A 23,480-nucleotide genomic window follows, 5' to 3' on the forward strand; every position below is an offset into this window, starting at 1 on the left:
TGTCATTCTAATTCTTTTAGATCTGAGTGCAGCATTTGATACTGTTGACCATAGTATTTTATTATCACGTCTGGAAAAGTTTGTGGGCATCCGAGGAAATGCTCTCAATTGGTTCAAGTCTTATCTTACAAATAGAACCTTTTCAGTTAGCATTGGAGGTTCTGTTTCATCTGTAACTCCTCTTGCCTGTGGCGTTCCACAAGGTTCCATTTTGGCTCCTACTTTGTTCTCATTATATATGTTACCGCTGGGATCAATTTTTAGGAAATATGGAGTGTCTTTTCATTTATACGCAGACGATACTCAAATCTATCTGCCTTTTAAACGTACTGACTCAAAGGGCCTGGAAACCCTTTTTGCATGTTTAAATGAAATACAATCCTGGATGTCCGCAAATTTTTTACATCTGAATGCTAGCAAAACTGAGGCTATTGTGTTTGGGCCCTCCATAGGAAATGGAAAAACCACCTTTAATGCTGCAAACCAATTTTGTGATATTAAACCTACTGTTAGGAGTCTGGGAGTTACGTTGGATTCCTCTCTTAAGCTTGATAAACATATAAACACAGTAGTTAAATCATGTTTTTATCACTTGAAGCTGCTATCCAGAGTAAAGTCTTTCTTATCACCATTGGAGCTTGAAAGAACTATACATGCATTTGTTCTGTCCCGCCTGGATTATTGTAATTCCTTATATGCAGGTTTACCCAAGTTTTCTATCACAAGGCTTCAAATGGTCCAAAACGCTGCTGCCAGATTCCTAACTGGGGTCCGCAGACATGAACACATCACTCCAATTTTATTGTCGCTTAACTGGCTGCCGGTGCGCTATAGGGTTGACTTGAAATTATTGTTGCTTGTTTTTAAATCGTTACATGGTCTTGCACCTTCTTATTTATCCGAACTTCTGACTGTGAATGTGCCTGGTAGATGTCTACGGTCCTCTAGTAATTTTAATTTGTCCCTGCCACATTCTCGATTAAAGTCGAGAGGGGATCGTGCTTTCGCTGTTATCGGTCCAAGGCTGTGGAATAGCATCCCCTCCTCGCTGAGATCGTTGACTTCCTTCTATGAGTTTAAACTTAAACTAAAGTTATATCTCTTCGAACAGGCATTTCCTTAATTTTAATGTTTTATGTGGCTATGATTATATTGTGCAATTGTGATGTTTCTCCTTTTCATGCTTTCCTTGTTATGTAAAGCACAGTGGTCAACTTCAGTTGTGTTTACTTGTGCTATATAAATAAAGTAAAGAAAGAAAGAAGAAAGACAAATGTCGCTGGATTCGTCTTTTCCTGATCTTGATGTCGACCAACACCTGGAGCTGCTTAAAGACGCATGGCTGGAGCTGTTAAATGAAACTGCTCCCCTGAAAGTTTTTAAACAAAAAACTAGACCTGATCGGTGGCAAACCCCAGGAGACCCACACATTAAGACAAGCATGTAGGAAAGCTGAGCGGAAATGAAAAAAGGACAGACTTCAATCGTCATCTAAGTTACTTAAGGATTGCCTACTGGCCTACCAGTTAGCTGCAAAGGCCGCTAAAGCTGCTTACTTCTCGAACATAATTTCCAATAGCCATCATAGACCTAAGATATTGTTCTCTGTCATACATGCTGCCTTATATCCCCGTCAAGACTTTTCCAAATCCCTCAAATGCACTATGTGAAAGCTTCTTGAGCTTTTTTATTGATAAAATTGCTAACTTAACCCTTGTGCATCAATTTAAAAAAGTTACACATAGGTCCAAAGAGGACAAAAATGTCCATGTCAAAAAACTGTCATAAAAAGTTGAAGCTTGGGAGCACAGACTTAACTTTGGTATCATTTTAAAGAATACCATTGGCAGATTATTGCTGATGTAAAAAATTTTTTATAAGTAAATCCAAAAAAAAGTTATATAGGTTTAAGTTTATGAAAATTATTTATGAATATTATTTTATAGAAAATATATATTTTATGAAACAAGTTGAACTGTAAAACGGCTAGAAAATCAAAGCCATACATCTAAATAAGTTGTGTTCCAAATTTGAGGTTGATATCTCAAAAAATAAGCTTTCAGTAAGATTTTGTTTGGGCGCAGTACCAGACTTTCCCCATTGGATCCCAGCAAAACTCCACTGGTGAACAGTGATTGGCTTTGCTATTTGCAGTTGAGTTTTTCTCTCTCAATACTACAAACACACACACACACATTTTTTTTTTACACACACCTACCAACCACACTCTGACATCCATACCAACACACGCACACAATTATCATTGCATAATTTATCCAATTGGCTCTATAATAGCTCAAAATTCATGCAGTTAACATTAACACACAAAAAAAACTTACACATTGGTCCAAAGTGGACAAAAATGTCCAAGTCAAAAAACTCTCATAAAAATGTTACGCTTGGGAGCAAATACTTAAGTTTGGTCTCATTTTAAAAAAGACCCTTGGCAGATTGTTGTTGAAGTGAAAAAAGTGAAAAAAGTGCAACCAAAAAAATGTTATAGAAGTTTAAGTTTATGAAAAATATTTCTGAACATTATAATCAATTTTTTATATAAAATATAAATAAGTATTTTGTGTAACTAGTGCAAAAAAAAAAAAAAAAAAAAAAAAAAATTCAAATCAAATGAAATGGGGGTGAAATAGTAAAATTACAATACAAATACACACCTGTGCCAAAATTCATGCAGTTAACATAAAAAATAAAAAAATAAAAAATTTCACATAGGTCCAAAGTGGTCCAAGTCAAAAAACTCTCATAAAAATGTTATGCTTGGGAGCAAGTCTCATTTTAAAGAAGACCCTTGGCAGATTGTTGTTGAAGTGAAAATTTTTAAGTGAAACCAAATTTTTTTTATAGAAGTTTAAGTTTATGAAAAATATTTATGAACATTATAATCAATATTTTATATAAAATATATATTTTATGAAACATTTGGAACTCTAAAACTGAAATAAATTCAAAGCCATAAATCTAAACAGGTTGTGTTCCGAATTTGAGGACGATATCTCAAAAAATAAGCTTTCAGTAAGATTTTGTTTGGGCGCAGTACCAGACTTTCCCCATTGGATGCCAGCAAAACTCCACTGGTGAACACAGTGATTGGATTTTCGATTTGAAATTGAGTTTTTCTCTCTCAAATATTACAAGCACACAAACAACCTTTTTATTTTATTACACACATCCATACCAACAAACCCACACAATTATCGTTGCATAATTTATCCAATTGGCTCTATAATATGCCGAAGCAGGAAACAGGAATAAAGCGAGTATTTGCTTTATAGGCCTAACCTGAAAAAATGGCACCATTTGATAAAAAATTGTAAAAATGTCAATTTTGAAGCCTTGCCCACAGAATCAAAACCTATCAAAAAAGATTGCATCATTTTATAGTTAAACGGCACAGGGATTAAAAAATGCAGTTTTAATAGGTTTCAATGGGGCCATTTTTGTCCAAAAGGCCCTGAGAGGAAGTATTTTGTGTAACTAGTGCAAAATAGATTTTTTAAAGGAAATGGTGATGAAATAGTAAAATTCCAATAAAAATACACACCCGTGCCAAATTTGATGTAGTTAGCATTAACACAGGCAAAGTGATAAAAAAAAAAAAAAAACTGAAAAGGACAAAAATGTCCTTAAGGAGGCACAAGGTTCACCCTGACTTCCTGTTTTCGAATGCGCATGCGTTGCGTCTGAACGCGTTGTTGTCTTTGGAGCTCCAACGATTTGATTTATAATTCTTGATTTTACTCTTTAAACTTACTTACAACAAACATTTTCTACTTTTCCTCACTGAGAAGCACTACTGCTCATCCCTCATAGTTCCAACGCGGACTGTTGAGCAGACGTGTCTCAAGCCTATTAGTGATCCAACGCTGGATACTCCTATAGGTTACGTCCATGGATCACGGCTGAACGCGTCTTCTCTACACTCACTTACAAAAAATTTTCGCCTATCGTGCGTCTACTCTACACCCGTAAAGACGGATCATATCTAAGACTTCAATCATAAATTAGTATTAATATTGATAGCATCACTAGTAGCGTCGTTGCCAACGTACTGTCCATCTGTTAAAATGGCGAATATATCAGATGTAAGTAGTCTACCTTTTGGTGCAGGTGAGGACACATTTGAGCTGCACGCACTGCAGTCTGAGCTGGAAGCTGTTGAGAAACAGATCCACGACCTTTTAGTAAGACAAGCCGAACTGATAGACCGGCGTTTAGCTCTTGAAACATCACGCGCCGATGCACACAAATCAGAGATTAACGTTACTAACCCGCTGACTCCGACCTCGTCTACTCCGTGCGTTTCTCAACATCGATCCCGAGCGCCGAGTTCGCGATCAGGCATGGTCTCGTTCACTCCGGCTCCAACACGCCACCACGAAGCCTGGATATTTCCGCAGCGGAAGACGCGAGTCAGGTCTAGACCAAGACTCTCTCCGACCCTCCCGGTTTTCGAGTTATCCACACAAAACCGCTTCTCCCCTCTTCGCGAAACAGAACGCCATGCTGTGATCATCGGCGATTCCATCGTTCGGCACGTCCACGCTACATTAGGTAAAAGTAAGGTGCACAGTCACTGCTTTCCTGGTGCTAGTGTTTCTGAAATCGCTGCTCGCGTTCCCGAGATTCTGAATGAGCGCGTCGGAACTGTTGTCCTGCACGCGGGAGTGAACGACATCAGGCTTCGCCAGACGGAAGTTTTGAAGAAAGACTTCAGGAATCTGATCGATACGGTACGCAGCACATCGCCTAATATAACGATCATTGTGTCAGGACCGCTTCCCACGTACCGTCTAGGACATGACAAGTTTAGTAGATTATTCGCGCTAAATGAATGGTTAACGTCATGGTGCAATGAGCAGAAACTGCTCTTTGTAAATAATTGGAATCTGTTTTAGGAGTGTCCTAGGCTTTTCCGTGCTGATGGCTTACACCCAAGCAGATTCGGAGCGGATCTTCTGTCGGATAACATCTCCAAAATGTTAAATACCTTTTGACTAGTAACCAAAAGTTCAAACCATAGTCTTTGCTGCACCAAATTAACTGATATAAATACTAGTGTAGAACATTGCATAGAAATTGTGTCTATTCCTCGTTTAGTGCGATCAAATAATAAATCTACTGCAGGATCTAGGAAAAATCTAATTGTTATTAAAACAGAAAATGTTGCTATTAGTAAACAAAAAAAAAATTCTAAAGCTAGGTCTTTTAAACATTAGATCACTCACACCTAAGGCAGTTATTGTAAATGAAATAGTCACAGATAATAGCATCGATGTACTTTGCCTTACTGAAACCTGGCTTAAACCAAATGATTATTTCGGTCTAAATGAGTCTACTCCATCAGGATACTCCTATAAGCATGAGCCCCGTCTGATTGGTCGTGGCGGCGGTGTTGCAACAATCTATAGACATTTTCTTAGTGTTACTCAGAAAACGGGTTATAAGTTTATTTCATTTGAAGTACTTGTACTAAATGTTACGCTCTTAGATGCTAGAAAAACATCCCTATTATCTTTAGCCCTGGCAACCGTATATAGACCGCCTGGGCCTTACGCTGATTTCCTAAAAGAATTTGCAGATTTTCTCTCAGACCTATTGGTCAATGTCGATAAAGCATTAATTGTTGGAGATTTTAACATACACGTAGATAATCAAAATGATGCGTTAGGGGCTGCGTTTATAGATTTATTAAACTCCTTTGGGGTCAAGCAAAACGTTACCGGACCAACTCATCGTCTCAATCATACACTCGATTTAATTATATCACATGGAACCGATCCAACCGATATAGATATCATTCCACAAAGTGATGATGTAACTGACCATTACATGGTAACTTGCATATTACGTACCCCTGTAATATACCATGCTGCGCCGCGTTATCGATTAGGCAGAACAATCCTTCCATCCACCATAGATAATTTTTCAAATTGCTTATCGGATCTGTCTCAGCTGCTCAGTGAACCCAAACAAACAGATGAACTAGAGGAACTAACCAGCACTTTGAGCACCATTCTCTCTGGAAAATTGGATATTGTTGCACCTATTAGACTAAAAAAGGTGAGAGAGAAAATTAAAGCACCATGGTACAACAATACTACGGGTGTTCTAAAGAGAGAAACCCGTAATTTAGAGCGTAAATGGAAACAAACTAATTTAGAAGTTTTTAGAATCGCTTGGAAAGACAGTACGTCACGTTTTAAAAAAGCCCTAAAAGCGGCCAGGGCTGAGCACCTCCGCAAACTAATAGAAAATAACCAAAACAATCCTAGGTTTTTATTTAACACCGTGGCTAGACTAAAAAATAAACAAGCGTCACCTGAACCAAATATTCCGTTACAGTTTAGTAGTAATGATTTCATGAATTTTTTCACTGAGAAAATAGAAAACATCAGAACCACAATTGTAAACGTTCAATCTTCGATCGCGCCTTATAATTCAGCCTCAATTATCACCCCGCAAGAACAATTAAAGTGCTTTACAACTATAGAACAAATAGAGTTAAATAAACTTATCACTTCCTCTAAAACAACAACATGTTTACTAGATCCTATACCAACTAAACTACTGAAAGAAGTGTTACCTGTAGTGGAAGAGCCTCTCCTCAATATTATTAACTCATCTTTATCTTTAGGTCATGTTCCAAGAACATTTAAATTGGCAGTTATAAAACCACTCATTAAGAAACCACAATTAGACCCAAATAACCTAGTAAATTATAGACCCATTTCAAATCTTCCTTTTATGTCTAAAATACTAGAAAAAGTTGTGTCTGCCCAACTAGGCTCTTTCTTACAAGAAAATGACATCTATGAAAAGTTTCAGTCTGGTTTCAGGCTGCACCATAGCACTGAAACTGCGCTCGTTAAAATCACAAATGATTTACTCTTAGCTTCTGACCAAGGCTGTATCTCAATATTAGTTTTACTTGATCTTAGTGCTGCGTTCAACACTATAGATCACACAATACTCTTAGATCGACTACAAAATTACACTGGTGTTCAAGGACAAGCATTAAGCTGGTTCAGATCATACCTATCTGACCGACACCATTTTGTCTATTTAAATGGAGAAAAATCGATCATAACTCCAGTAAACTATGGAGTGCCGCAAGGATCTGTGTTAGGCCCTCTATTATTCTCAATATATATGCTGCCACTTGGAAATATTATAAGGAAACATGGAATTAGTTTCCATTGTTATGCTGATGACACTCAAATATATATTTCATCACGGCCGGATGAAAACGCTAAATTATCCAAATTGACAGAGTGTGTTAAAGATATAAAAGATTGGATGACGCGAAATTTTCTTTTATTAAATCCAGACAAGACAGAGGTAATACTTATCGGTTCAAAAAACCACCCGCAAAACCTCTCACAATACAACTTTAACATAGTAGGATGTCCTGTTACTTTATCCGATACAGTAAAAGACCTGGGTGTTATACTTGACTGCAACCTGTCTTTTGAAAATCATATTTCATATGTTACAAAAACAGCCTTTTTCCACCTTAGAAACATTGCTAAGCTACGTAACATGCTATCAGTTTCTGATGCAGAAAAGTTAGTTCATGCGTTCATGACCTCGAGACTAGATTACTGTAATGCTTTATTAGCCGGTTGTCCTGCATCCTCAATAAACAAGCTACAGTTAGTCCAAAATGCCGCCACTAGAGTTCTTACTAGATCAAGAAAATTTGACCATATAACACCGATTTTATCATCACTGCATTGGTTACCTATAAAGCTCCGTATTAATTACAAGGTATTGCTACTGACTTATAAAGCCCTAAACGGCTTAGCTCCAGTTTATTTAACGAATCTTCTATCGCCCTATAATCCATTGCGCTCTTTAAGGTCAGTAAATTCGAGGCGTTTGGTCATACCTAGGATATCCAGATCCACCAAAGGAGGGAGAGCATTTTCACATTTAGCACCAAAACTCTGGAATAGCCTTCCTGATACTGTTTGTTGCTCAGACTCGCTCTCCCAGTTTAAAACTAGATTAAAGACGCATCTCTTCATCCAGGCATTTATATAATATTTTTAATCTTACAGTTAAATCCGGTCTCTAGTTCATAAACGCCAGAGGAGAACTGGCCCCCGACTGAGCCTGGGTTCTCCCAAGTTTTTTTTTTCTCCATTAGGTCACCTGATGGAGTTTTTCGGTTCCTTGCCACTGTTGCCTTTGGCTTGCTCAGTTGGGGATACTTAATTTAATTAATCAATCAATCAACAATACTATTGATTAGCATTACCAAACGTGGACATTTTACACTAGAAACTAACACTGATGTACTATTTTATTTAATACTGTGAAGCTGCTTTGATACAATCTGTATTGTGAAAAGCGCTATATAAATAAAGTTGACTTGACTTGACTTGACAAGGGTTAAGGCCTCAGATAACAGCATAATATGATGACCAGTATGCTCCGACTACGCCGCCAACATCATGGGACATTTTTAAACCCATTACTCTTCAATTGCTTACTGAAACCATTGCCACACTCAAACCATCTTTCTGTCCTTCTGATGATATTCATCCTCGGTTTTTTAAAATGGTAACAGAGTCGATTGGCCCTGGCCTGTTATCACTTGTAAACAAATGTTTATCAACCGGCTCGGTTCCTTCATGTCTAAAAATGGCCTTTGTTTCTCCAGTATTCAAGAAGCCTTCTTTAGACATTTCGGTTTTAAATAATTATCGACCAATCTCTGTGATCCCTTTTATCTCAAAGATCCTGGAAAAGACTGTGTTATGCCAACTTCAGTCATTTGTAAATACGTCTAAAACTGTAGAAATTTTTCACTCTGGTTTTAAGTCTTTGCACTGAATCTGCTCTGCTGAGAGTGTTAAATTACATTTTAGTTGCTACAGATGCTGGGAACCCTGTGGTTTTAGTACTTTTGGATTTAAAGGCACAATATGTATTTTTTTTGCTTTAAAAATATAAAAAATCACTATATCTATGTTATATATTTTTTAAAGTTGTGTATTTACATTATCCCGACAGTTCCAATTAACTTCTAAATCCAGAGAAATTAATATTTTAATTCGAAGACACGGACTTTATTTCCGTTTTGTCGCCGTCAATGCCGTCATATCCGTGTTGTCTCTGGTATCCACTCGTGCTGCCATGGCAACCAGAGCTATGAACCAGAGCCCTCTGATAGTAACCAAACTGACGCGGACAACTGTGTGCTTCGCAATGTCTATTTGCACGCTGTTGTTGTTTCGTTCAAACATTATGGACCATGGCAAGCAGACTTTGGATAAAAAAGGAGAACTAAACCGAGAATCAATATCAGCGCGGTGTTTTCGAGATGCCGAGAGCTCCCATAGACAGTATATAAACGAGAGCTCCACGTCCGAGACTTCGACAACTCCCACATGTACTTTATTAAACAGGTGAGCACATTTACATAAAACTAATCAATGTTTTATAGTTCAACAATGATAAAATGTTAGAATATGATCGGTATGTTATTCTAATGTTGATCTAGCTTACTGCTAGTCTCATACAGACAGACTAACACATACTTTTCAACACATTCAAATGCAGTTTATTGTGCTAGTGTAAGTTAATGTTAGACCAAGTGAAACAGTGCTGCGTTACCTCACAAGTTTAATTTGTCTAATAAACTGACCTGTGAGTTGTAATTCTGCACGTGTAGTTCGGTAGAATGAAATGTCCATTCCTTTTATATCCGCGGGACTCGCATCGCGTTTGGAGCTGAGCGCTGTCTCTTAGCAATCCCGAACTGCTTAATATCACAGTCATGATAAAAGCATCGATGTATTCAGTCATCCATAAACATTATTAGATCGGTCGGCTTGACGTTGACGACAACATCCATAATTCTTAGCATGTGTTGCGTCATCAAACTACGCCTTTGTTATTGTAAAGAGGTTAGCGACCCCTAGTGGAGAAAAAATTACATACTGTCCGTTTAACTGCAGCTTTTGATACCGTTAACCATTCGCTGCTCTTATCTTGATTAAAGGATGTGGGACTGAAAGGTTCAGTATGAATGATATAAAGGCTTCTTGTCACTATGTCTTAAAATGGAACACAGGCTGACAGGCTCTGTAAGAACATACCTCACAATGGGGTAAAAGTTGCACCCCGCCCTGGGGGGCAGGAGCGTCCCAAAGTTTCCCATTGGCTTACAATGGTGTAGGACGGCCCATGAAATGAATTGAATGTAACTCTGGATCACAGTGTCATAGAGACAAGGGGCCAGGCTCATTTTACTCAGACAGCCAATCAGTCTCTCAGGATCATTGTGACGCTATCAAGCCACGCCCTAGCAACCATTTAGAGCCCCTTAGCAACAAGTCCCATAGACTTCCATTGAAAGAGATCAAAGGGATATCTCCGGACTGAATTGTCATAGAAACACGAGGGTGGTCTCGTTTCACTCAGGGCAGCAAACAGCCAATCATGAATCACCTCAACACTTCCTAGCCCCTCCCTAGCAACCATTGTCGAACACCTTAGCAACCAAAATACAAAGAGGGATATCTTCCATTCTGAATGTCACAGAGGCATGGGAGTTGGTGTATATCATTCATAGTGAGAAGAAGCCTTTGCAGTTTCATCATTGGCAGCTGTCAAGCAACTCCATAGCAACCAAACAGAGTACCCTAGCAACCAAAATCCAAAGAGGGATATCTTTCATTCTGAATGTCACAGAGGCATGGGAGTTGGTTTATATCATTCATACTGACAAGCAGCCTTTGGAGTTTCATGATTGGCAGCTGCCAAGCCACTCCCTAGCAACCAAACTCAGTCTTAAAATGGTTTAACTCCTATTTAACTGACAGATATTTTTCAGTTAGGATTGGCACTTTCACCTCCTCTGCTGCTCTCCTTGAAACTGGACTTCCACAGGGCTCTATCTTATCTCCCGCGCTTTTTTCTCTGTACTTGCTTCCTCTAGGCTCGATTCTAAGAAGGCATGGTGTCTCTTTTCATTTTTATGCGGACGACACCCAGATTTATTTGCAGATAAGGAGAAATGACCCCTCTGCATTTAAATCTCTAATGGACTGTCTCGATGAGATAAAGCTCTGGCTGGCAAGTAACTTTTTAACATTAAACGATTCAAAGACTGAGGTTATTGTTTTTGGCCCATCAGACAAATGTGAGTTTGACAACAACACCTTAGGCAATTCGTCTGTTTTTAACACAAGCTGTGTACGAAATCTGGGAGTTTTCCTTGACAGTTGATTAACTCTAGAGAAGCAGGTGTCCTCTGTTGTTGCGTCTAGCTTCTTCCAACTCTGCCTTCTTGCTAAAATTAAACATGTCGTTCCTGAAAAATCACTGGAGACAGCTGTTCATGCTTTTATAACAACACGCTTGGATTATTGTAATTCTCTGTACTGCGGCATTTCAAAATCCTAGCTTGCACGCCTTCAATTGGTCCAAAACTAGCCAAATTTCTTACGCAAACACGCAAATATGATCATGTTACACCCATTCTGCGAGCTCTACATTGGCTACCTGTCCAATATAGAATTGACTATAAAATTCTCCTACTTGTGTACAAATGCCTGCATCATCTTGCCCCAAGCTATCTGTCCGAACTTATACATTCCTATAGCCCGTCCCGTGTCTTAAGATCTAGTAATCTTAATATTCTCAAGGTCCCTTGTACTAGGCTAAAGCGTAGAGGAGACAGAGCCTTTTCGGTGGTGGGGCCTAGTTTATGGACCAACTTGCCAGCACAACTTAGAGCAGCTCCTTCTCTATCAGTTTTTAAATCCCTGTTGAAAACTCATTTGTTCTCCTTAGCTTTTAATACTTATTAATGTCTCTTCTCTGTAACACATACATTTTCAATTTTGTTTCTGTCAAATTGACTCCTTTTTTGGTTTGATCTATACATGTAATCTCTTAGCTGCTTTTACTTTAACTCTTATCTTATGCTTGTACAGCACTTTGGTCAGCCTTGCGACTGTTTTAAATGTGCTTTATAAATAAATGAACTGAACTGAACTTAACTTCTGATAGTAGAGTTTATATTGTCTTACACTGTAAATCATACTGTAAGAATGCTCAAAAAGTGTTTACACTAGTATATACACAATAATCCTATTTACTGTACTGATGTAGATATATATCATGCACAATTATTAGTCATGACTGCATGTTCTTACAGTCACTGAACTGTAGATGATCTTTTAAGGGTTTACAACAATCATGTTTGTGAACGGAGATCAAGCGGTCACACTAGACACCAGCTGATAACAAATATATGACATCTGAATATGTATTTGTAATCCTGTTTATATAGTAATAGCTCTCATTATAGATCCTGAATATAGTTATAAATATATATTCAGATGTATACATATTTAGGTATATTGAGTTATCCTGCCTCAGATATGTAATATTGATGCATCACTAAAACACTGAATAATCAAACCAGTTGAAACCTGTTCTGTACTGTATTGTTGATTAACGATTAAGAGTCGAGTTTGATTTGTTTTTATCGGTTTACTTACTCAGAACCACAGTTGTCTTGGCTGAAAACACACAATCCCTCTTGTTGTTGTAAACTGTACATGTGTATCGTCCTTCATCTTCAACTCTCAGCTTTTTCAGACGGAGGGAGAAGTTTCCATGTTTAATGTGTTCAGTAAAGAAATGAGCTCTATCCTGATAATCCTGCTGATGTTTCTCTGCTCCACCTTCATACAGATGAACTAAAGTCTCTGAGTTTCTTATTCTTCTTTTCCATTCCACCTTCAGATCTTCAGTGAGTAAGTTTGGAGGAACATGACAGGGAATAACCACTGAACCTCCCAGAGAGACAAACCCGTTGCTAGATTTTTGTACAATCAAACCTGAAAAGGAAAAGATGTTTCATTTTAAATGTGAGGTAAATGTTGAAGAATAATAACCTCACTAGACTCTGTCTAGGCTGTTTTAATCACACTAAATACAGCAGCATATACAGCCAAATGTTTGTGATCAGATTATTGCGACACTGTCAGAAACAAATGAGCATAAATGGTTTGTTCACACTGACAATGATTAAATCACCGGAGGTCTCGAGGTCTCTGTGCTTTTGGTTGCTGTAGAATAAAACTGCATCTCATGTCACATCACTGTTACACTCCCATTGGTAACACACTCCCAACACATTTTGGTAACACTTGTGAATAATGGTCTGTAATTAATAGGTATCTAGGAAGGAATGCAGGACTAATGAGTAGTTCTACATTAACTATCAACTAACTGGCAAATTATAAAGAATTAACAAATAATTAATAATAGCAACATCGTGTCTGAGATGTGTGCGATTGTCTTTATTTTACTTTAAACGTGGTCATAAAATGCATTAAAAAATAATGCTGATTGATGCTCTCAAAATCACAAAACACACATCACAGGAAAATAGTCATCTTTTTCCCCATTACCATATGCAGTAATGATGAGAAATCTGTCTTTAGGTTTTGCTATAGTTTTCCTGAGTTTAGCTACTAGTAACACATTTGATGATATAAATTCAACAATACTTTAACATCTGCTACCAGAAATGTCTTTATGTTTTATAGTTATGTTTTATAAATAAATTTTTACCTCATCTTGGTGTTGTATTAGCAAAATATTAATAACTAATGATAGCTCAAATTAATTAAACTTATCAAACTTTTGACTTCTTGACTTTTTCTAAACTGTAAATATATCCATAGTAAAATCAGCAGCAGCTGTTTCATTCACCATCCTTAATAAACACTAATTATTATGATTATGTTATTAACTGAATCCCAGTAAATCAGGATATGTTTCTGTTATATGTGTACCTTCAGTCGGAGATCTGCAGTAGATCAGCCAGCAGAGCAGAAGTGCAGATCCAGATGCAGAGACACAGAGAATCAGCATTATTATGTGGAGAGCAGAGAAACCTGTCAAACACACACACTTATTAATGTTGTTATTGTGCAGTTCCTTATATATATTGCACAAATGTGTCCCTAAGATATGATAAAGTAGGAACACACACACCTTTAGTTAAAAGGAGACATTTAATAGATTTCTACTGTTTTATAGATAATTATAAATACTAACCCACACTCTAGCAAGCTTTGAAAATATTGAATAAAAGGTAAATGTAAAATGTAAAAAAACTAAATGTAAATCATCATTGTAAAATTTTAACTAACTATGACATTTTTTTAAACTGGGAAAATAATATTACATTTGCAGATATTTGTCAGGTGTATGACATTTAGCATGGTATGTCTCCACCTCCACTTAATGAGTTTATTAGACAAAATCATAACTCATCTACTAGAGGAGATTGCACAATAACACACAGAAGAAGTGCTTTTGGGCAGTCAGCCTTTCCTATAGAGCAGCACACACCTGGAAAACTGTACCTACACAAAATTATGAAATATTACATCCAATACTTATTTCTCTGCATCGATAAAACAGTGGTTATTAGGTAATCAAACATGTCTTCATAATTTGGAGTAGTGGTTTGTTTCTTTCTCATAGTCATTTTGTGTTTGTGTTAATATCCTCTGGTTATGGCTATGTTTGCTGGAATTATATGATTTTCCATGTTTTATGTACTTATGGACTTTTCTTTATCATCAACTGCCAGGGACCACAGATGAAAATGAGCCTGTATGGATAAATCTGGCACATTTATTTACAGGCCAAAGGGTATCACATTGGACGCCGCTGCCATGAGGCCTAACAGTCTCTCGAACTGTTTCACAGTGCATGACTGGCCTAGCTTCAACTCTATTGTGGCGATGAGGATAATAGCTACACGAACGGGCGATAGCAGAGGTGGGAGTAAGTCACACATGTGCAAGTCACAAGTAAGTCTCAAGTCTTAACCTTCAAGTCTCAAGCAAGTCCAAGTAAATTTTTGAAAAAGCAAGTCAAGTCAAGTCACTGCTTTATGTCAAGCAATTCAAGTCAAGTCATAGCTTGAGTCAAGCAAGTCACTGGCAAGTCATACAAATGTTTGATGATTTAACGGAATGTTTTATTTGCAACAAAAAAATGTGCAATATGCATTTCTACTCGAAAGGAGTCCACATACAGCTGAGTTGTTAATACAATAAAAAAAAAAAAAAAAATGTAAAACTACATAGCCTAAAATGTAAATGTAACTGAAAATAGGCCAACATAAAAGCATGAAAAAAAAGCAGCAACTGCACGAACCTATGGCGAAGCAGCTAGGACACGCGCCCAATCAGGACGCTTGCCGACCCGCCAGAATGGGCGTGGCTTATAGCTATATAAGCACCCATTTTCACCATAGATATCAGATTTAATCTCCTTCAGCAATACAGACACCTCTTCGCTGGACTCTGGTTTCCCTTTCTGGTTCCCGAGCTGCGCCGAGACGCGTTGGGAACGCCCCTGCGTGATTGCGTCATGAAACACCTATGAAATCAGTCCAATGGCGTGAGGGAACGGTCAGTTCGGTTATTTCCTGCCGGTTCGCCGTACAGGTCATCGAAGTGGCTGTCCGTCCAATACCAGAGGCCAGTCTCGAGAGACTGGTCCCCTTAGTAGATTTTCTGGCAGCGTGAAAGCTACTGCCAATAATATCTCTTTGGGTCCTGCTCACAATAGAAAAGGGTTACAGAATTCAGTTCAGTCTCTTCCACCCATATTTCTAGGGGTCCTGCCTACGGTGGTGGACCCCGAGCAAGCTCTGGTTATGTTATGACAGTGTTCATTCCTGGGAAGCAACTCTCTGAGGAGGGTCGCAGCGCTGCCAGTTCGGTTCAGTTCTAAACCAGCTTTGGTTCTCCGAGCTGGTGCAGATGCTAGAAACAGCCCCGTGGCCGATACCGCTGAGGAAAGACCTCCTCACGCAGGCGAACGGGAAGATCTGGCATCCCCGTCCCATCTTGTGGGCCCTACATGTATAGCCCCTCAACGGGTATCCTGGAACCTCCCAGAAAACCTCCTAAATACCATCACTGAGGCTACAGCGCCTTCAACCAGGCGTCTCTATGCTTCAAAATGGTCAGTATTCGCTAGCTGGTGTGCAGCGTAAAATCTGGACCCCTATTCATGTGGAGTAGCAAGTGTGCTATCCTTCTTACAAGAGCTTCTGGATGCGGGTCGCACCCCCTCCACGCTCAAAGTATATGTGGCGGCCATAGCAGCATCTCACGCTCATGTGGCCGGACAATCATTGGGGAGAAACGACCTAGTCATTAGAGCTGAACGATACATCGAATTTTCATCGTCATCGCGATATGAACTTGCGCGATGAACACATCGCAACAGACAGCCTGACACGATGAATAACGCCTGATTCAGATTACAAAATTTTTGTGTCTGTTTCTGTTATGATAGTCACGGTGTCAGATTACACGATTTTGACTCCTAAAATCTTGTCCTGTCATGGACAAGAAACATGTCACGTTGCTTTCCGACCAGTCATCGCGTGCCGTCCGTCACACGCACACATTCACACGCACACACACACTACACACACTCACTGTCCCTCGCTCACTCACTCACTCGCGCGCACACACACACACACACTCGCTCACTGTTGCTCGCACTCTCTCTCACTCGCGCACACACACACTCACTGTCCCTCGCTCACTCACTCACTCGCGCGCACACACACACACACACACTCGCTCACTGTTGCTGTAATGGTCACTTTGTGTTTTTGGGTTAATATGGGGTGAAATGGGAACTGCGCATGTGTGTAGAGCGTCAGTTGTAGGTTTGACGGGTGATGAGAGGAGATAACCACTCTACCGCTACTCTTTCTTTTATTTCCTTTTTATATTTTGTGACCAGAGTTGGATGTTTGTTTGTATGTTACTTTTTCTCACTCGATCCCCATGTATGCGGACGAGTGTGACGTTTAAGTAATTGTATTAAACACGGGGAAGATACGCAATCTCTAGTCTCTCGTGCATCTTTTCCTCCGACACCTATTGTTTTTTTTATCTTTCTGGGCCACATCCCAACTTTGCGTTACATTGCTCGCACTCTCACTCACTCGCGCACACTCACTCTCGCTCACATATTCAACCCGTCGTGGAGGACCATTAAAAAATGAAACATGCTAGTCTTTCTGTCGTGATGTCGTGAAGCATCGTAGACGCGACGTAGGTTGTCGCCCACTATGACACACTATACGAGATGACGAATCGTTTACGAATCTCCACGACACCCTACGTCAAACGGATCATGCCAAAATCGCGCTAAAATCGTGTAATCTGAACCAGGCAGGTAATAAACGTTTGACCTATCACGCAAAGAACCTATTAAAGCACTAAGACATGGGAACAGTATAGCTAACATTCACATTTGAATATTTATCGCTAGGCCTGTCGCAATAGTCGATAAGTCAATTAATCGCACGATAAAAAAAAATGAGCTCGATAATTTTTCCGGCCGCGATAATTCCATTTGCATGCTTGTTTGTTTTCCTCGTCTCTCTCTCTCAGTCTCTACCAAAGAGACTGGATGACCACTCTCGGTTCTTTAGCGTATAGGAGGAGTGAACTCTCTTGTCAGTTGCATGGTCTTTGTGTGGGGAGGCGGCGCTTGTCAGTCACATGGTCTTTGTGTGGGAAAGCGCCGGCGGGACTGTTTGCGGCTACTGCCTGGAGAGAGAGAAGACGCTAGTTGTGAGTTGCGACAGCGAGCCCGATCACATGAAAATGCGTATCTATACCACGAATGTTATTTCTCGTGCCATTTATACGCCAAAAATAGTTTTTGTGTGCATATGATACACTCTTTATGGCGTGTAATACGCACGCACTCCTCACCCCTAATCCTAACCAAGTATTTTCAGTGCGTAGCATATACACGCAATAAAGCGCGTCTCCGTCTTCCCGACAGTACACAATCACTCGACAAAGTAACAGGAGGACAAAGTAACAGGAGTAACAGTGCAAAATTGTGCGATATGGCTTGTTGAGGCTTTTTTTTGTTTTGTTTACAAAGGTCCTAACTGTCAGTTTTGCCTGTTATGGAATGTATCACTATTTATGCCTAATGTCTAAAGCCTAATGTTTAATATTTTTTGCAGTGCAATTTTGTTTACATCCATTTTATTTATTAACAGACATTTATTTTGTTAACAGACACTAAGAGTCCATTGCTTTTATTGTTTTTGGTTGTTTTGTTCATTTTTTTTTTTAATATTTAAAATGTTTTCCGTTTTCAATGTTTAATATTCTTTAGAAATAAAAGTTTATAGATCGTTGAAAAGGTGTACCTGCATTATTATGCCATTATAATTATATTAAATGAAAATGGTCTCAGAACGACAATATTATCGTTTATCGCGATCATTTCTTGGACAATTTATCGTCCAGCAAAATTTGTTATCGTGACAGGCCTAGTTATCGCACATCGCAGCTTTTCCTCATATCGTGCAGCCCTACTAGTCATGCGTTGCCTCAGAGGGGCCAGAAGGCTAAACCCTCCTCGAGCCCAGTCTGTTCCTATCTGGGACCTCTCCACGGTCCTGGAACCAATGAAAGGATCGCTTCAGTCGATTTAACCTGATATCTATGGTGAAAATGGGTGCTTATATAGCTATAAGCCACGCCCATTCTGGCGGGCTCGGCAAGCACCCTGATTGGGCGCGCGTCCTAGCTGCTTCACCATAGGTTTGTGCACTTGCTGCAGCACAGCCAATGGGCGAGCTAGATGCTCTACTGTATGTCTGCCGTGCAGCTGCACTGCGTTTTAAAATAAAAAAATTTTAATAAAAAGTGAACATTTGTGAAACTGTGTTAAAGGTGGGGTATGTAATTCTCTTTTTTGGCCATTTTTTCAAAATAACTTGAAATCCTATTCCTAATTCACTTACAGCCACTGAGATAGAAGCACTGACATGAAAATTAAGCAATTTAATCATCTGTGGAACGGGCAGGACTCGAAAAACTCCAGCCAATCATTTCCAAGACCACCTAGAACCATTGGACAGTAAGTGCGTCAATCAAACGGTTGTACCATACACCCATCCATGTCCGTGTTCTTCGAATGGGTGGAGTCAAAGGAAAGAAGGTAGGACCATTTGAGTTGTGTATTTTCAAAATCTGCCGGCCGTTTTGCAAATCACATACCCCACCTTTAAGCCCAAGTTTATTTTGTTGTCTATTGTAAAAGGCATAATAAAAGCACGAGTCAAAGTCAGCTGACCCTGTCTTCTTCCTTCGTTGTTCTGAACATTGCTACATGCACGTGAATAATTAACTAAATTAAACTTGTGTATTAGTTATTTTATGACTCACCCAGTTGCTCCAGCACTACAGTTGCATTGGCTGAATCTCTTCCAGCAAACACTTGACACATGTAAACTCCTTTATCCTCAGTTCTGACGCTCTTCAGTTGGACAGAGAAGTTTCCTTTGGGGATTTCAGCAGTGAAGAACTCAACTCTGCCTTGGTATTGCTTGTCTGATGATTCTGGAAAAGTCTTGTTGTTTTGGTAGAGCAGAACAAAAATGTCTTCTTCTTCGTTATCTTCATTGGTTTTCTTCCATGAAACCTGTTCAAAGTCTTCAGGTGTGATGTGAGAGTCTACAGAGCAGTTCAGAGTGACGTCTTCACCCACAGACGCAGATATGGACCGATCTGATCCTGAGACTAGCAAACGCTCTGAAAGAAAAAAACAGTGTAAATATCACATACACTCAAATTATTTCTGTAGATCCATTTCAGTTCAGACTCACCAACATCTTTTATCTGAACCTCAGTCTCTCCAGACTCCTGCTGAGTGTGAACTGTACATGTGTATTCTCCTTTATCTTCAGCTCTCAGATTGTCCAGACGGAGGGAGAAGTTTCCATGTTTAATCTCCTCAGTAAAGAAATGAGCTCTATCCTGATAATCCTGCTGCTGTTTCTCTGGTCGTCTCTCACCACCTTCATACAGATGAACTAAAGTCTCTGAGTCTGTTCTTCTCCATTCCACCTCCAGATCCTCCATTAGTAAAGGTTCATCAACATAACAGGGCAGAATCACTGAAGATCCCAGAGGAGCAACCAGAGGACCAGAGGGACCGTGAACAGTCAACCCTGAAAACAATGTTTTTCCCACAGAGAGGGGGAAGAGAAAAGTGAAATAAAGCTGGTTTTGTAGTCAAAATCCGATAATGACATTTTTAGCTGTCGAAATTTGCATCCCTATTTTTATCTCATGTACTGTAAAATCAAGCGTAGCGTCAGTTCTGTTCTGGTCACGTTAGTCAAGCTAGAATCAACTGACTCTCAGCTGATCCACATCTACCTATAGGAATACAACGCCTATCACTGTATATAAGCTCCTTCAATATTATCAGCAGCGATCACGTTTCTCAGGAGTGAATTCATACCTGCAAACTAGACAAAATGACAAAATATGTCATTTATGTGAATCGTGTAGATCTGAAGAGTTTTTTTGGGGGGGGGGTTGGTCGGAGACGAATACACTCTATGCAGTGGGGATTGTGATGTTGTGAGCCTATAGCAAGGTAATAAACTGGAGTGAGCTGACGCAAAAAGTCGCGTCTTTTGAACAATCAGAATCAAGATACGCCCATCCTCTTCTTTTCCATAGACAACTTTTCGCGGTAGGATTGCTGAAATAGTACAGTCTGTTGCAGGCATGAAGTCAGTTGTAGTTCTCTTTATTGTGTTCTTCATCTTTCCTTCAGGGATTCTGATCCTTGCTCTGTTCTGCGATGCGCGTTCGTGGCGTCACGTAATACGCAATTACGTTGAAAAGGTCACGCTTGAAAAATTTCTGTCCTGAAGAAAATTTTCTTTTAGGCTTTTTAATATTAAAGCACCCAGGATGCGCACACGAAATGGGCATTTTAAACGATAAACTGACACAAAGACATTTGAATATGTGTATATGGCATAGACAGTAAAAGAAATGGACACAGCGACCCCATTGGAACTCAATTGAGACAAGTGAAGCCCATTTTTAGCGATTTTTAGCACTTCCGTTTCTGACGCGCAGACTCAAACCGAGCAAAGCGTTACACGGACCACGCGAGCAACCCGTCTGTCTTCTAGTAGCTGTGCCAAGAGAAATCTGAATCATTCCCTTCCGAATCTTGCAGAGACGGAGAGTGTGAGTAGGAGGTGTCCATGAGCTAGGAGCAGGAGACACTTTTGCTAAGTATTCTGATTAATTATATTGTCATTTTGCCTCCACTTCCCCCGATTGCCCGCAAGCTTCTCCTCCCGTCCATACGGTAATCTCTCTACTGTGCGACAGAGAGTCGCGTGGTTATGACGCAATCTTTAGCCTACTTTTACAAAAACTGCTTCTACGGGGCCACAACATAAGCTACAAGGTAATGGAGCATTTTATACATTGTCGTGTTTCTTTAGAAATAAATAATGGACAAATGGAGTCTTCAAATGCCTCAGATGTAAAGTTATTCGCTGTCAAAGTGACGCCAAAATGAATGGGAGTCAATGGGATGCTAACTGCAGGTGAAGTTCTGCGACAAGATGGTGGCACGCGGCCGGCTTCAACTTCCGGTCGACTTCTTTGCCGCCTGGTATATGGTTCTCCTTCCACACATTTGTAAACATGTCAAGCGTGACCTTTTCAACGTAATTGCGTGTTACGTGACGTCACGAACGCGCATCACAGAACAGAGCAAGCGAGCATTTGTGCTTATAAAACATAAACCTTTTTATTTATTTTTGAAATGACCGATCGTTTCGCTAGATAAGACCCTTATTCATCGTCTGGTATCGTTTAAAGCCCTTTGCAGCTGCACTGAAACTGTCATTTGGACCTTGAACCGTTTGGGGCCCATTGGAGTCCATAATATGGGGGAAAATCCTGGAATGTTTTCATCAAAAACCTTAATTTCTTTTCGACTGAAGAAAGAAAGACATGGACATCTTGGATGACATGGGGGTGAGTAAATTATCAGCAAAAGTTTTTTTTTAAAGTGAACTAATCCTTTGTAATGAAGTGATGTGGGAAAAGTGTACTGTTATGACTGTTGTGTGTGTGTGTGGGGGGGAGGGATTTGAGGGGAGAGTGGGTTGAGTTAAATGATTGTTACACCTGACCATCGATGAGCGTGAAGGAAGAGAGTGATAAAAAGAGGGGCACAGCGAAGCGTGCGGGGTTCTGAGAAGCGGTGTGTTTTTACTAACGCCGAGCTGCACTCAAGGTTGGGGGGTGGGTGCCGTTCGCACGCTGTTTAGGGCTGCCGGCGGCGAAGATAGTGTAGCGGGCTAAACTGTAGATAAGGCCGGGTATAGGAGTGCGTTGGGCGCCGCAGCTTTTCAGAAGAGGGGTGCTCCGTTTCCGCTATTGCTCGGAGGCCTCACGAGCGCTGTATTGGTGTTTGCTTTTTCCCCTTGACCAAACAGCGCCAAAGCCTAGACCCTGGGGGAGGGTCTCGTCTCCCGGGAGAGTTAAGTACCAAACTTTATATATATGTGTGTGTGTGTTTGTGATTTTAAATCTAGCAGTATAACCATATCATGATGGGTGGGAGGGTTAGAATGAACTAAGTTCGTATGTTGCAGTCTGATGGCGTCTTGGGTGTTAGGTGCACGTGCCTTGTGAATGTGTGCCGTGTCTTGCGGTGGTGATGTGTTTTATAGATTTTGCATATCTATTGTGTGTATACTAGCTTTTAGATTGTCTAATTATTTGCGGTTTCCTCTGTGTAGCATGCTCCATTGTGGTGTTGTTTGCCCAGGCTACTTAACATAGGTATTTGGGACATTTAGAACCTGACCCAGTCTCTGAAATGTTTGGTAACTGAATGAATTATGTCAAATAAAGATTATTGTTTCTAATCCCGTGGTGCTGCTTGCTTTATACAGTAGATTTCTCTAGCCACAACATTAGCCCCTGATTTAGGTTTATTACACCTTTAAGGCCACAGGAACCAGGATCGAAACTGAAACGCGCTGCATGTTATCTCTCAATACAGAAGCAGAAGCGCTGGATCGTGTAAAAATGTTTTCAAAAACTCTTTCTGTAAAGGGAACTCCATATTTTTTTTCTGTTTTTAACAGATTACGATTTCTGTTTTTAACTCTTTGAATTACGATTGAAATTATTATACAAATGTAAATCCAGTCATTACTAGGCTATTTGTTCCTTAGTGTGAAATGGAAATGCATGCTCATTTTATTTTATAAATATAGCCTAAGCAAAAAATTAAATTAATTAAAATAAAATTACTGTCCATGTTTGTTCGGGATTTGAACCCGTGTCAACTAAATTATTGTAATCTAAGTTCGACCACGAATTTACTAGAAAGCCTAGAAGTGGAGAGAGAAGCGCTCTTCATTTGTTAAAATTCATTTATTTTCACTGACTGCGAGATATGCCTATGATGGTCTTTTGGTGTATTTTTGTTTGTTTGTTTGTTTGTTTGTTATCGCGCTGCTCACCCGATGAATAGGCTTGGTCCGACATCTTCTACAATGTAAAATATATTGTTGTCGTCTCTAT

The 23,480-nt window shown here is 39.6% G+C and overlaps 2 protein-coding genes across 2 annotated transcripts in view; one reads left to right on the forward strand and one right to left on the reverse strand.

Annotated features, from left to right (window-relative positions):
- The window catches only part of LOC307163631 (uncharacterized protein), a 315,702-nt gene that overhangs the window by 156,589 nt on the left and 135,633 nt on the right, over positions 1-23,480 (forward strand). The gene's annotated exons all lie outside the window — the stretch shown is intronic.
- Positions 1-23,480, reverse strand: part of LOC307171012 (polymeric immunoglobulin receptor-like) — a gene marked incomplete at its 3' end in the record, with an annotated part of 144,217 nt that overhangs the window by 92,286 nt on the left and 28,451 nt on the right. Inside the window, exons 2-5 of the mRNA XM_079892375.1 lie at positions 19,727-20,071; positions 19,287-19,652; positions 13,839-13,940; positions 12,534-12,875 (exon numbers count right to left, since the gene is read on the reverse strand). Coding sequence (XP_079748501.1) covers positions 12,534-12,875; positions 13,839-13,940; positions 19,287-19,652; positions 19,727-20,071 — 1,155 coding nt within the window. The remainder of the gene's footprint in view (positions 1-12,533; positions 12,876-13,838; positions 13,941-19,286; positions 19,653-19,726; positions 20,072-23,480) is intronic.

This window comes from Squalius cephalus (genome assembly GCF_949319135.1).
Source record: "Squalius cephalus genome assembly, chromosome: 1".
Taxonomy (NCBI): domain Eukaryota; kingdom Metazoa; phylum Chordata; class Actinopteri; order Cypriniformes; family Leuciscidae; genus Squalius; species Squalius cephalus.